Consider the following 13257-nt stretch of genomic DNA (forward strand, 5'->3'; position numbering starts at 1 on the left):
AACCCATCACCATGGAAAGACTCAAATTTTAAACGAACAATCATAAGTACTAAAGTGCCTACACTTGTAGGGAGGACATGTGTCACAACAAGAAAACCAAAGGATCACCTTAGGTCATTTCACCAACCTCTCAAGTTTCTTCAACTGACAAAGATAAACCACAAACAATAAATCCTTTGAAACATACGAACTTCCAATGTCGATTACATTCCAGTCTGACAAAGGATCAACTAATATGACACATTTTTAACATGTCAACTACAAAGTTAGATGAATACCCTAAAACGCGTCGAATACATGTTATGGATGAAAACAAACGATTTCCTTCCCTATCGATAACAAATCTCTAGATCATGACTTTAGCTTGTTAGTTATGAAAATCAGTCGAACATCTTCCACAATAAATGTGCTTCCCTATATCAGAGAACCTCTCTATACAACTTTTGAAGACATTGCCTTGACTCCTTGACAACAACTTGACAATAATTATTCCAGACTAACCCAAGTCCAATCCTCCTTCTCATGTCGACCCAACCAAACGTATTAACCCATATCAGATAACTAGGATTTTCTACCCCAACGGCTAGACCTAGTGGCCACTATCTTAAGACGATATCCCACCGAGTCCGCTTGCTATAATAGCCAATCAATATCCGTGTTCCCCACCATGCTAGAGCACCCATTTATATAAATAGTGCCTTTGGCACTAGAAAAGATACACACACTTTCTCATCTCAATACCTCTCACTCTCCTCAGATCAATATTCACTTGAGCATTAGAGTGTCTGTAGTACCACCCCCTCAACAGATTCGATGTTTCTAACCAGTCTAACAAAGCCGACCATGATCCTCAGTCCAGTTCGAATCATAACCTAATGGAATATTATAGATCCTTTTCCACTTACAAATGACAATTCACCAAAATAAACAATATTTTATTTTCTGTTACAGTGTAAATATTTACGAATTTTATCGTCAAAAAAACAAATTGTACGGGAGCATCTATTACTGTATAGAACCGAGTGCATGTGATTGCTGCACCTAACCGTTAGACGTTGCGCGCCAAAATAAACTAACCATAACGAATTAAGCAGTTAAAGAGAAAAGAACACTAATCTCACAGTGTGCGTCTGCAAAAACAAAGAATCAAGATAAAAGATTACAATTTCTCTTTGTAATTGTGAGCTTTTTTTTCTCTTCTCGTTCTTCGATTCTTTCCAGTTTCCTAATTGCGAACCAAAAAAGCAGCGGAAAATTGAGAGAAAAAAAAAGCAGAATTCGAATCATAAAGACGAATGGTTCTGATTATCTGGTGAAAAGAAAAATGGTTCGTAACTACGTTTACGTGAATCTCGTCTTCGCTGTTTTCTCGGCAACTTTGATTTCTCAGTGTTTGGCATTCACTGATCCACTTGACGGTAACTGTTTGATCTTTTTCTTGAAAAAATGAATTGTTGAAAATCGATTATTATAAAGCTGTGTGTTTGTTTGAATCTTTGAAACTGTTCAATTTTGAGATGATATCGAAGAAAATTATGCTGTTAGGATTCTAGATAATATTGTGTAGGCAAGAAAATATCTGCATTCTGAATTAATTTCATCTGTACATGCATAAATTATGTGATGACAGCTGTGACTATTTTCATTCTAAATTGATATAGAGATAATTTGAAGATGTAATAGATTTAGAAAACTCATGTATTTGTGTGGTTTATTTGTACCTGGAAAAAAAACAGTTTTTAATTCTGATTCGCAATACAAAGGTTTTAGATGCCTCTGCAACGAAAATTGCAGCCGCATTTGTCTGCATTTTACCTTAATATAAAGGTACACAATGTAACCGCGAGTGCAACCACAATTTTGAACTATTTGACCATTACCTCAAATTAAATTGAACCATTAGACCATCATCTTAAATTGAACTAATTTAGAAGCATATATAGATTTCCTAATCTCACTAAACTATATATTTGACCATCACCTCAAATTAAATTGAACCATTAGACCATCATCTTAAATTGAACTAATTTAGAAGCATATATAGATTTCCTAATCTCACTAAACTATATATTTGACCATCACCTCAAATTAAATTGAACCATTAGACCATCATCTTAAATTGAACTAATTTAGAAGCATATATAGATTTCCTACTCTCACTAAACTATATATTTGTTATAATATTTTTTATAAACAGTCACAGCTCTCCAGGAAATGTATAAGACCTTAAACAACCCACAAGTGCTGCAAGGATGGAGCGGTGGTGATCCTTGTGAGGAGTCTTGGACAGGAGTAGCTTGTTCTGGGTCCTCAGTTATACACCTGTAAATGAACCTACTGTACTGATAACATCTACTATTATTTCATATCATAATGCAACTAATAAACATTATATACCCAATTTCTGTCCTTTTGTAGAAAAATTCAAAGGTTGAACCTCACTGGATATCTTGGAGCATCTCTCTATAATCTACAAAATTTGAAGATATTGTAAGTAATTTTATGTTTGAAGTTCTTATCAGCATGATTTGTTCACTTTATTGTCAAGATATGATTTACTTCCATATTGTGGTTTTTTTAGTGATGTCAGTTCCAACAGCATAACAGGTGAAATACCATATGGTTTACCTCCCAATGCCACACATATGTAAGCCGGCTTCTGATCTAGTTCCTGCATGGCTAAATTCGATTTATATCTGTATCTTTAGCAGTGAGTTTTTCTGATGATCCTTCTTTATGGCAGAAACATGGCTTGCAACTATTTGAGCGAAAATATCCCCCACTCATTATCAAATATGAAAAAACTAAGACATCTGTGAGTTACATTCATATTGATTTTAGTCCAAGCTTGATAGAGGAGTTAAACTTGGGGGATGGGAATACTTTTTACCAAAATGTCCATCTACAACTTGTTTCATATTTTCTAATCTCTTTTGAGTATGATATGATGACTGTGTTTTCAAAATGGCAGTGAAATCATCAATTTTGTCTTGCAGGAATTTAAGCCACAATTTTTTATATGGACCAATTGGCAATGTTTTCACTGGCTTAGATAATCTCAAAGAAATGTATGTCTTCTTCACTCGAGTCTTTTGAATTTCATAGAAGTGTTTTTCACGTGCATTACTAATCTAAACTTTATTAACTTTTAATCAGTCACAACGGAAAAAGTAGTATGTTTTATTAAATTACGCTGGAATACATAAAAGCGTACCAAAATTCAGATAGCATAGCTCACATAATCGTCACTTTTTGTTAGAAATGCATGGGAAAGTTTAGAGTTGAGAAGCCAGAAAAGGATGCTGTTTTGGAAAAGAAAAGAGATAGTCTGTCTTATTGTGTGAAGCACTCTAATTAGACTATATAATGAAAATTAGATCAAGTCATGAGAAATTGAAGCAGATAAATATAGATGTTTTAATTACTTTTTTACAAATCCTAGTCTTTCAACTCACAGGGGATGATTTCTTCTTTGCATCAGGGACCTTTCATACAATAATTTCACAGGAGATCTGCCAAGTTCATTTGGTTCCTTGGTAAACCTTGAGATATTGTAAGTTTCTTCTTTCATACGCCCCTCGCCCTATTTCCTTTACTTGATTTGTATCAAGTTTAAACCTCAGATTCGAATTTTACTACATTAAGGGTCATGTTGGTTTTATCTGTAATGCAGTACTTATTTGCAGGTTCCTGCAGAATAACAGATTTACTGGATCGGTCACGTACCTGGCTGAGCTTCCACTCATTGATTTGTAGGTTATCTCTACACATTTCTCACGTCTACACTACCAATATTTGCTAATTTGTTTGTTTTGTCAGGAACATTCAAGAAAATCTTTTTAGTGGCATTCTTCCACAACATTTTCAGTCCATACCAAACCTATGGTTAGAATTCTTGATCACTTGCAGTTTCTTTTTTTGGATATGAAACAATGAGCACATCAAAAAATACCTTGTACTCTCCATTAGGATTGGTAGCAATATGTTCCATGCAGTGGACGGCTCTCCTTCCTGGACATTTCCTTTGGACAGTGTACCAGTTGAGCACAATACAAGTCGCCCACCGACAACCCAAGCAAATGCTATAGAGAATTATGCTCCCCTTAATGTAAGAAAGCACAAGAAGAAACGAATGGGTCCTGGAGGAATAGCTTTTATGGTTGGTGGGGGAACATTATTGGTAACAGGATTGGCACTCTTCATAGCGATCCGGTTGAATACATTTCACACTCAGAGACTGAAGAGCTTCCCCTTGGAAAGCAACCACCATAGTTCATTTTCTTCTCATCCATTTCCTTCTAATCCAATCAGGGAAGCCAAAGGTAAGACACGTTTAGTCTAAACAAAAAATCAATGATTGAATCCATATACAGATTTAACATTAAATTTACCAAATAATCAGTCAGATATTTCTTCTAAGACAATCAGCTGAAAACATTCGAGGTCCTTGATAGGAGTGAAAGTTGAATTGCAATAAGTTGAGTGGTAAAAAATAAGCATGGCATGCATCCTTTTAAGATACATAAGCCAATTTTCACACAATTATCTCACCAACCCTTATCAAATGTTTCGTACTGATGTCAATTTCAATTGATTTCTTCATGTTACATATGTCAGTATGCCATTTAATTTACTCATTCTGTTAATTCATTTCCATTGTATTTCATGCTTTTAATGGTTATAGAGGTCTCTTCTACGGCATTAGATGATAGCCTGCAAATTCCACCTTTCAATGCTGCATCCCTTTTGGATCCAAGGAGATTGCCTTTCCAGAACCATAAAAGAATGGGGGAAACATCAAGAAGGAGTTTTTCTGAAAGAGACAAATTCAATGGAAGGACAAAGGTTTACACAGTAGCTGAGGTTGAGTTGGTTACTAACAGCTTCAGTGAAGAAAACCTTCTGGGTGTAGGGTCTCTTGGCCCAGTTTACAGAGCTGAATTCCCAGATAGCAAGGTATAATTTTAAGCTACCTTTTAAAAAGTAAATCAAGTTCGAATTTCACAGCTTTCAATTTACATCTTATTTCCAAAATATTGCTTTCAAAACTATACCTTTTGAAAGGTTTTGGCAGTGAAGAATATTCAAATGGCGGGCCTGTCTTTCAGTGAAGAGGAAAAATTCTTAGATGTTGTCTGTACAGCTTCCCGTCTGAAGCACCCCAACATCATTGCACTTAAAGGTTACTGTTTGGAGCACGGACAACATCTTCTTGTCTACGATTATGTCAGAAATTTAACTCTAGACGATGCTCTACACAGTGCAGCATACAAACCTTTATCTTGGGGCATCCGTTTAAGAATTGCTCTAGGTGTTGCACAAGCTCTTGAGTAAGTTCCATGTTTGTTACTTAAATTTGTTTCCTGTCTAAACTCTTAAAACGTGACATAAACTAATGTTAACAGCTATCTGCACTCCACGTTCTCCCCTCCTGTCGCCCATGGCGACTTGAAGGCTGCCAATATTATGCTGGACGAAAATCTGATGCCTCGTGTTTCTGACTGTGCATTGGCTATATTAAAACCACTGACCAACACTAAAGCCAAAATTCGGGTAAGTTTGCAACAACATTAATTGAGCCACAGTTACAGAATGAAGATAATGTTATTTATCCCTTGCCCTTTTTACTTAGATTACACTCTACCTTGAGCTGAAAGTTGCTTCTGTGATAAGTTCACTGAAAAAAATATAGATTCCTTGAATAATGACTAATTATATAGTAAAAGTTGCAAAATAAATCAGAACATTGATAATAATCTAACTATACCATGGAGATAGATAGGTTAACTGACATTGGTCTGTTAAAAACAGGCTTCTGAGATTGCTATTAGAGATACTGGGTACAGTTCACCTGAACATGGCCAACTGGGAATTAGCAACACAAAGAGTGATGTCTTTGCCTTTGGGGTGTTGCTTTTGGAGCTGTTATCAGGAAGAAAACCTTTTGAAAGGTATTTTTTTTAATCCATTTTGCTGCAGTTTAATTTTGTTTCCTTTTCCGGGGTTGTCAAATGATGGACTTCTTTTCCTCTTGCAAAACAGTTTTATGCCAAAGGAAGAGCAGTATCTAGTAAATTGGGCTTCGACAAGGCTTCATGATAACGAGAGTTTGGAGCAGATGGTGGATCCTGCAATTAAAAGAACATTCTCATCCAAGGCTCTTTCTCGTTATGCTGATATCATCTCCCTATGCACTCAGGTATTAGTTTACCATATTAGCTCTTACATATCATGCTATACTAACAGAAAATGAATATAATCATGATTATCTCTTGCATGCCACTTTGGTACTTCAACATTCAAAATGAATCTATAATTCACCCATTTGCTTTGGTTTGCTATGAATTGTATCTTTGACACAGCCTGTGAAGGAATTTCGATCTCCAATGTCTGAAATAGTGGACTCTCTTGTATCTTTTATGCAAAAGCTCAACTTGTCAAAGAGTTGCGGTGGTGTAGCAGCAGATGGAACTGAACTTGACCCACTTGAGAGGTCTTTCCGTACAACCACCTCCCGATTTATGCCTTCACCCTCATTGAGCTATGTATCCGCCTGATTCATGTACTAAACTTGTATAGGGCAGAAGAAGCTATACTCTGTGTGCAAACTTGTTGACGTTAACACACTAGGAATTTTAGTTGACCTGTATTCTTGTGTTCCCTGCATTTTCTTTTCGCATGAAGTAGAACATTTTTTTTTTAAAAAGTATTATTTTTAGACTACTGAAATGAGGTTCGCTTAATTTTTTTTAAAATTGAAGGAGGAATATTTTGATTGATTAAAGTGACACTAATGACTATTTTACAATTATTTTTGAACGGATTTGAACAACTTTGCTTAATGATTTGAGTACATATTAATTATATTAACCACCATAGTGAGATCTGATTGTTTTATTATATTTTAAAGTTAACAACAATTTACTCTTCTTTTATCGCACTAGTTACCTTGGCTCTCACAAGAGCCCTTCTAGTCTTCATGGTTTTCACATTAATGTGATGCCTTCTTAAACTAAGTGCACTTCTTACTCGAACGAGAACGCCTAGTAAATGTGCTGCCTAACCTTGTCATGAGCATGACTTGGAAATTCAAAAATAATACTAATAATATCGAGCAAGAATAATGCATCCAATATCTTCTGCTTGTAAGATCAACAAAGACACGGTTCCAATGACCAAGTTCCATAAGTTACTTAATTTATAACATGTCGGTAAGAATTTGCATTGTAAAAGTTCTGTATATGTCAAAAAAAGAACAGGTAATGTGAATATAAGATTAAAAAAAAGGAAATTTTCTACTCCATAAAACCCATTATTCAGTTATTTTAGCTAGTCATTATCCACCTATAAAGGATTCATCATTATCAGAGGAAGCTTCTCTTCTTCAATCAGACCTTCATGCTCCAAAACCACTGGTCAAAAGAGTGTTGATCTCACCAATTATATTAACCGGTCTTCCATCAAACATGGATGAAAGTGTATTCTCACACAGTTTTTTCAGTTCCTTTGTTTTTGCCATAGCCGCATCCTGCAATTCACTCAACACTTAGTCTGTCTCTTGTATAAGATTAATTGTCATTATATGCATATGTAATGAAACAGAGCTTCTTCTCTGTTTGGTAGAAGATAATTAAGAATAAGGGCAATAGAGAAAAAGGGGGTTATAGCTTATATTGCCTGTTAATATTGTTTCAACTGATTTCTATCTCCAAATTGAAGCAAAGAGGAAGCAAAAAAATTATAAAGAAATGACATATTTCTATGGATGACAACTTTTTCGAGAAAGAAATTAGAGTAAATCAGTATGCTGTGAGTGAGAACTAATCCATGGGATGAAAGTGATGTCCACCTTAGCCTCTTATTAGCATATCTCTGTGACCTCCCAAGCAAGTTGTACAAACTCATTTTTTCTAGTTTGTTCTAGAAAGAAAATTAATCTCACTCCCAGAAAGAAATCACTCCCAGAAAGAAAATCAATGTTTTAAAAAACTAAACTGGTTATTGAACTGTTGTCTACTGATGATAATTAAATATACATAAGATTTTTTTTAATATTAAATAACGATAGTTATAATTACGTACTTTACTCTCTAAATTATACCTCTAATTGTCAAATCCTATTACTATTTATTAAGATAACGTGTATCTAGTAATAGTTTAGAGAGGCGTAGAGCTCAAATGTCACTTCTTTTGGTACAGAAAACAATGGAACAAAGAAAGGAAGGGAGAGATGCAAGGATTTATCCAACAACTTTGAGATCTTAAATCAGACTATTATGCATGAAATTAGTTGAACACTTGAATACTGTCCCCTAAAATAGAACGGCCACACACAAGTAGAAAAACTAACTTGTTTTGGCCGCAATGAAGATAATGAATTGTGTAGTTCCATGCGCTTAGTAGCCAAGTCCTTCAACCCGTCTTTCAACTTGACTTCATGATGTTTCTTTTCCTCCAAAGAGTTGACTAGTCTGTCTAGAAATCTGAAATTGGCCACAAAACATAGTCCTTTAACACAACGCATAGATACAAAATCTAACAGCTGGATTTATGTAAATCAATGTGCTTCTTTAAGCACAAAATCTTAGTTATAAAATATCAATCAAGTAATACCTTTTGGAGTTGAGAATCATAATGAGATCCCTTGTCTTCCTATTTGTCAGCAATGAAATTGCCAAAGAAACATCACTTTGCATCGTTTCTATAGCATCAGCAGCATACTGCTGTAGTACAAAGGGAGAAACTGCCTGTACTTGATTTTGTAGCGACAAAGTTTCCTCATTCTTCAATTCAGCTAACCGTTGATTTAAGAAGGATTTCAGCTGATGGCATAAAATAAAATTCAATACAAGAAATTAAGATTTAAACTGGACATCAGAAGAATGGGATCTAACTCATAAGTTTATCCAGTGCAGGTAACTGTTGACAAATTTTTTTAAATAAATTTGAACAAAACAGCTAGATTTATGTTCTTTTCTGTCTGTCCAAGGGTGAAACATTTGAAATTAAATGAGGTAAACCAAGAACTCGGTAGAATAAGTAGTAAGCAGAATTATTAAATACCTCGTACAGATCGTCAAGAATCTTATTTCTGTACTCTGTGTCTAAAATTTGGCTCCTCCCTTCATTGTTTTCTGTCAATTGAGATAAGGCATCTGGAAGAGAAGTCTGATTGTCCGGCACTGCATTTGATGCATTAACATCGTCAATCACATCAACATGAGCAGACTCAACACTAATATCCCAGGATATTTCTGCATGTGAGCCTAGTTCTTCGTTTGATATTGTTGGATCAGATCCGACATCCTCAGTTGATGAAGAAGTTTGTATGGCCTCAGAGGCATTAATGATTTCATAAGGACCCAAACCATTACCAGTATCCTCGGTTTCTTCTACGGTTCCAATGTCCCAATCGATTTGTGAACTTTCCACTGAAATATCCCAGTCAATGTCAGGAGCAGCAACTTCTTCACTGCTTACTGCAGGATTTGTTTCCTTGTTACTTGAGTGAACACTGACAATATTAATAATATCAGAGTCAACAGCAACATTTAAAGATGGAGGATTTTCACGCATGTTCCTCAAGTTATGTAGTACAGCTTCCGAAGATCTCTGCAATCAATATACTAATCCTAATTAATGTATACAAAAAACATGTCAACTCTAAGCCCATCCTTCAATTGAGATGATTCAAAAGAGTTACAGGAATAATGCATCGGGTACAAAAGAAAACAATAAAAAGAACAATATTTACAATTCTTCCTTACATCCTTTTCGGTGTGAGCATCTCTGACAAAATTGCAATAATATTCGATTGCCTGTGAAATGTTGTCACTATTTACAACATCTAAAATCCTGCTAAATGTGCTTGGAAGTGATTTTGCTGTTTCCAAAAGTTCTAATCTGACATTTTTCCCCTGCAAAACAATATAATCAACCACAATCTTCATTTAACAGAAAATAAATACACCGTACAAATGCAAACCTGCAGGCCAAGCTCCTGACAAGCTTCAACGTATTTGGCTGCCGACAGTGCAGCACTTCTTTTTATATCAGCCTCCTTGCGATCGAGTTCTGCCAGCTGCTGTTGAATCTTCTGTACCTGTTTCCTCTGATAAGGGCTTCATAACAGAAACAAACAGCATAGTAACAAAATAAAATTAAAATTAAAAGAAACAGAACAATACTCTCTCACACGTCATTTTCTTCACAAAAACATAATGAAAGGTCAAAAGATCACATTGCTTACATTTCATAGTTCACATTTTGAGTTATAATCAGTGCAGCCTCACCAAGGAAAACATGATCCTTCTCAAAAGATCGCACAATTGCTTCCCATGCACCCTACCCAAATAATAATGACAATGATGATGTTGATAATGATGACAGTCACACATGATTTCATAAACACTAAGAAAGGGTATGGGTATCTCACCGCAGCACCTGATAGGCGACCAAATATATTCCTGCTTTCCGAAGTAGACTTCAAGAGAATATCATATATCTGTTTGGCCTCTAGATAACCAATCCCTGAAAAAACATAAGGCAATGCCCCACTTTTAATCCCATCTATGCAAGCAATTTCACCCACCAAAATTTATTGTAATCAATAAGCTCCCAATATAACTTTTGAGAACAACTTAACACTTGAAGGAAAATGGTTTAATAGAATTCAAGGTTTTACAAAAAAGAAGCGCGACCAAGAAAGACAGTATGGTATCGGTAGCCTCCGATACTGCTATTATCCGTTTTACCATAGTGAAGAAAAATCACGTGAAACGGCCAAGATGAAATGCCATTACGGACGCAAAGAAACCTCGTTCATGAAAAAATGATCATAGAAAATCCAATTTTTTTCAAATCAGAAGGATATAAAACACCTTTTTAGAATATATCTAAACACTACCTTACATCTTCCTTGGGTTCTAACATTCTGTCATCTCCCAACTAGTATTATACATTGTATGATAGTACAAATAATTTGAATAAGGTTTGTGCAATATTGTGATTAATTCACACTGCAACGACAGTAACGCAACATCTGAATCAGCCAAAATCGCAAAATCCTTAACACGACTGTGATTGCTAATTAAAACCAATTAGAACTCGTGTTATTGCCACGTAAGTTCACTTTGTAACCGCAATTAAAAAATAACCGCAAATAGCTAGATTTCATTGGTCAGTGTAAAACTAATTTAGTGTTGGTGCATGTTCCATATTCTCAAGTTCAATAAGCATCTAATTGAACTGTTTATCCCAATACACATTTTGCATAACAGAATTCAAACTAAAATACAGGAACTACAGTATATAAAAACCCATCGCATTTTTTTATTTAATTTTCGCTAAAAAAAGGGAAATAACTAACCGTCAGGGTCTAGGGTTTGAAAAAGGGGATCAGAATCCTTGGGGAGTGATGAGAATTCCTTTGATATTCTAACCTTAATCGCCGCCACGCGTTTCCTCCAATCAGAAGGTACTCTCTTGCGATCGACCAACCATTCTTCAAATATCAAAAATTCGAAATCAGAAACCAACGCCGAAAATTAAAAAGAAAAATGGAAATTAAAATTAAAATTGAGACAAAAATTATGAATGTAACCTCCGAGACGAGAAAAGGTGATGTCGATAGGGAGGTTGCGAATATCGTCGGGAGTTTGCATTGCAAATGAAGATCACGACAAGAGATGTTATTCGTTGTTACAACTTAGTAGTAATTAGGATTTCGATTTCAGACAAGTTTCTCCGACATCACACACCAAACCAAAGTCACAGTTTCAGCTTCAATTCAGTTCAACTTCGGGATTTATTTCTTTTCCCCGTAAAACGATATTTGGGAATAGAATAATAAACACTTTTTTTTTTTTGGGGGTTTTTTTTGACTCAAAACACTTTACTTTTGTTGTCTTATTGTTTTCTTATTTTCAACTTAAGAATATGGGTTTTATTTTTAATAACCCAAATTTAAAATAAAAATTATCATTCATTTTAAAAACTATATATCAAATTACTTATTTAGATAAAAGTCGTCATTTATAAAAATGATTTTATTAAAGAAATTTAAATTTGCAATGACACTATAAAGATTCTATTTTTTTTTAATTAAAGAAGTCGTATTTTAGAGAAAAAAAGAACTTCTTACATGTATTTTTTTTTTATAAATTAATATATATATATATATATATTTATAGATATATAATTAATATAATTCATTCATAAGAAATAACAATACAAATTTTATAAAAATTACGTAAATCAACCAGAGTTGCTCGTAATATTTAGACAAGATTATGGTCGAATATAGACGATTGCATAGACAAGATGAAATATGAAGTTTGTAAGTCTAGCACTCACCAAGTCATGAAATTCGATCGAAATTGTTATTTTTCATAGTACATGAGACAATAAATTCAAGAAAGGTGCAATCAATTGGTCATTTCGAAGTCAACCTTTGAAGAAAATGGTGTAATTGTAGAAAATTTTAGGTTATACATATGTCTTGTTCACATGTTATAGCTACATATTCTTATGATCGTCAAAACTATTTAGTGAATTTGTCTAACGTGAATGTAACACTCCGATTTTTAACACCGAGAGTGTAAATTTTTTTCTTTCAAAAAACAAATTAATAAAAATACCATATCGTAACATAAACGACAAAAGTCATAAATAATTACATCATAATATACAACCGGCTAAAATAGTTTCTTTCAAATACATAAGTTCCATTGCGACAACAACATTGAAATAAGAAAGGGAGAATAAATCAAATTCTAAAATAAAATCTTAAGCTGATCATTAATCTAACTGAGGGTGACTGGGTACTAAGAATCCATGAGTGGCATCAAGCCTCACTGCTTTCGATTACAAATCCAAATTCATCGTTATGTCACGTCTTTGACGTCGTTGCAATTTCAGCACGACTCAAAACTCTAATAACTTGGGGCGTAAGTCCGGTCCACAATAATGTAAAGGGTCACCAACCGAAATGAACAAATAACATTTAGCGCAAAAACTTATGTTTTAAATGCTCATGAGAACCTTTCATCTTAGCATACTCATAAAAAGGATTTTCATATATAAAAAAAAATGCATAAACAATGTTGAAAAAAATAATTTTTTTGACTAAATGCACTATCGTATTCGAATACAACATATTATAGCAAAATACAAGTGCTAAGTCAGTGGCAAAAACTGCACATTTGTATTCGACTACCACATGGTGTAGCCGAATACCAAATCAAGTCAGTAGCAAAA

The 13257-nt window shown here is 34.5% G+C and overlaps 2 protein-coding genes across 2 annotated transcripts; one reads left to right on the plus strand and one right to left on the minus strand.

Moving 5' to 3' along the window:
* The first annotated feature begins 947 nt into the window (after positions 1–947).
* On the plus strand, positions 948–6643 carry LOC101498175 (protein STRUBBELIG-RECEPTOR FAMILY 2). The gene is made up of 16 exons (XM_012715011.3): positions 948–1418; positions 2198–2324; positions 2419–2490; positions 2582–2647; positions 2744–2815; positions 2997–3068; positions 3482–3553; positions 3687–3752; positions 3820–3885; positions 3970–4322; positions 4685–4956; positions 5065–5330; positions 5406–5553; positions 5812–5951; positions 6043–6199; positions 6363–6643. Exons 1-16 carry the CDS (start codon positions 1325–1327, stop codon positions 6555–6557), a joined length of 2238 nt encoding a protein of 745 aa, XP_012570465.1. The 5' UTR covers positions 948–1324; the 3' UTR covers positions 6558–6643.
* A 467-nt stretch (positions 6644–7110) lies between these two features.
* Positions 7111–11836, minus strand: LOC101498500 (CDK5RAP3 protein homolog). Its single transcript, XM_004497872.4, has 10 exons — positions 11603–11836; positions 11369–11503; positions 10436–10530; positions 10250–10344; positions 9986–10121; positions 9768–9917; positions 9064–9612; positions 8614–8822; positions 8351–8483; positions 7111–7528 (listed from the first exon to the last, which is right to left on the minus strand). Exons 1-10 carry the CDS (start codon positions 11661–11663, stop codon positions 7397–7399), a joined length of 1695 nt encoding a protein of 564 aa, XP_004497929.1. The 5' UTR covers positions 11664–11836; the 3' UTR covers positions 7111–7396.
* Between the last annotated feature and the right edge of the window lie 1421 nt (positions 11837–13257).

The sequence above is a fragment of the Cicer arietinum genome, chromosome 4 (assembly GCF_000331145.2).
Source record: "Cicer arietinum cultivar CDC Frontier isolate Library 1 chromosome 4, Cicar.CDCFrontier_v2.0, whole genome shotgun sequence".
NCBI classification, from domain to species: Eukaryota; Viridiplantae; Streptophyta; class Magnoliopsida; order Fabales; family Fabaceae; genus Cicer; species Cicer arietinum.

Bases quoted from the DNA above. Each gene is read 5' to 3' on its own strand.
- LOC101498500 (XM_004497872.4), bottom strand. From the start codon at position 11,663: ATGCAAACTCCCGACGATATTCGCAACCTCCCTATCGACATCACCTTT. The intron at 9,918-9,985 runs GTTTGCATTTGT...ATTGTTTTGCAG, and splicing joins GTCAGGAGCTTGGCCTGCAG to GGGAAAAATGTCAGATTAGA. The intron at 9,613-9,767 runs GTAAGGAAGAAT...TATTGATTGCAG, and splicing joins ATGCTCACACCGAAAAGGAT to AGATCTTCGGAAGCTGTACT.
- LOC101498175 (XM_012715011.3), top strand. From the start codon at position 1,325: ATGGTTCGTAACTACGTTTACGTGAATCTCGTCTTCGCTGTTTTCTCG. The intron at 3,554-3,686 runs GTAAGTTTCTTC...ACTTATTTGCAG, and splicing joins TTGGTAAACCTTGAGATATT to GTTCCTGCAGAATAACAGAT. The intron at 5,331-5,405 runs GTAAGTTCCATG...TAATGTTAACAG, and splicing joins GGTGTTGCACAAGCTCTTGA to CTATCTGCACTCCACGTTCT.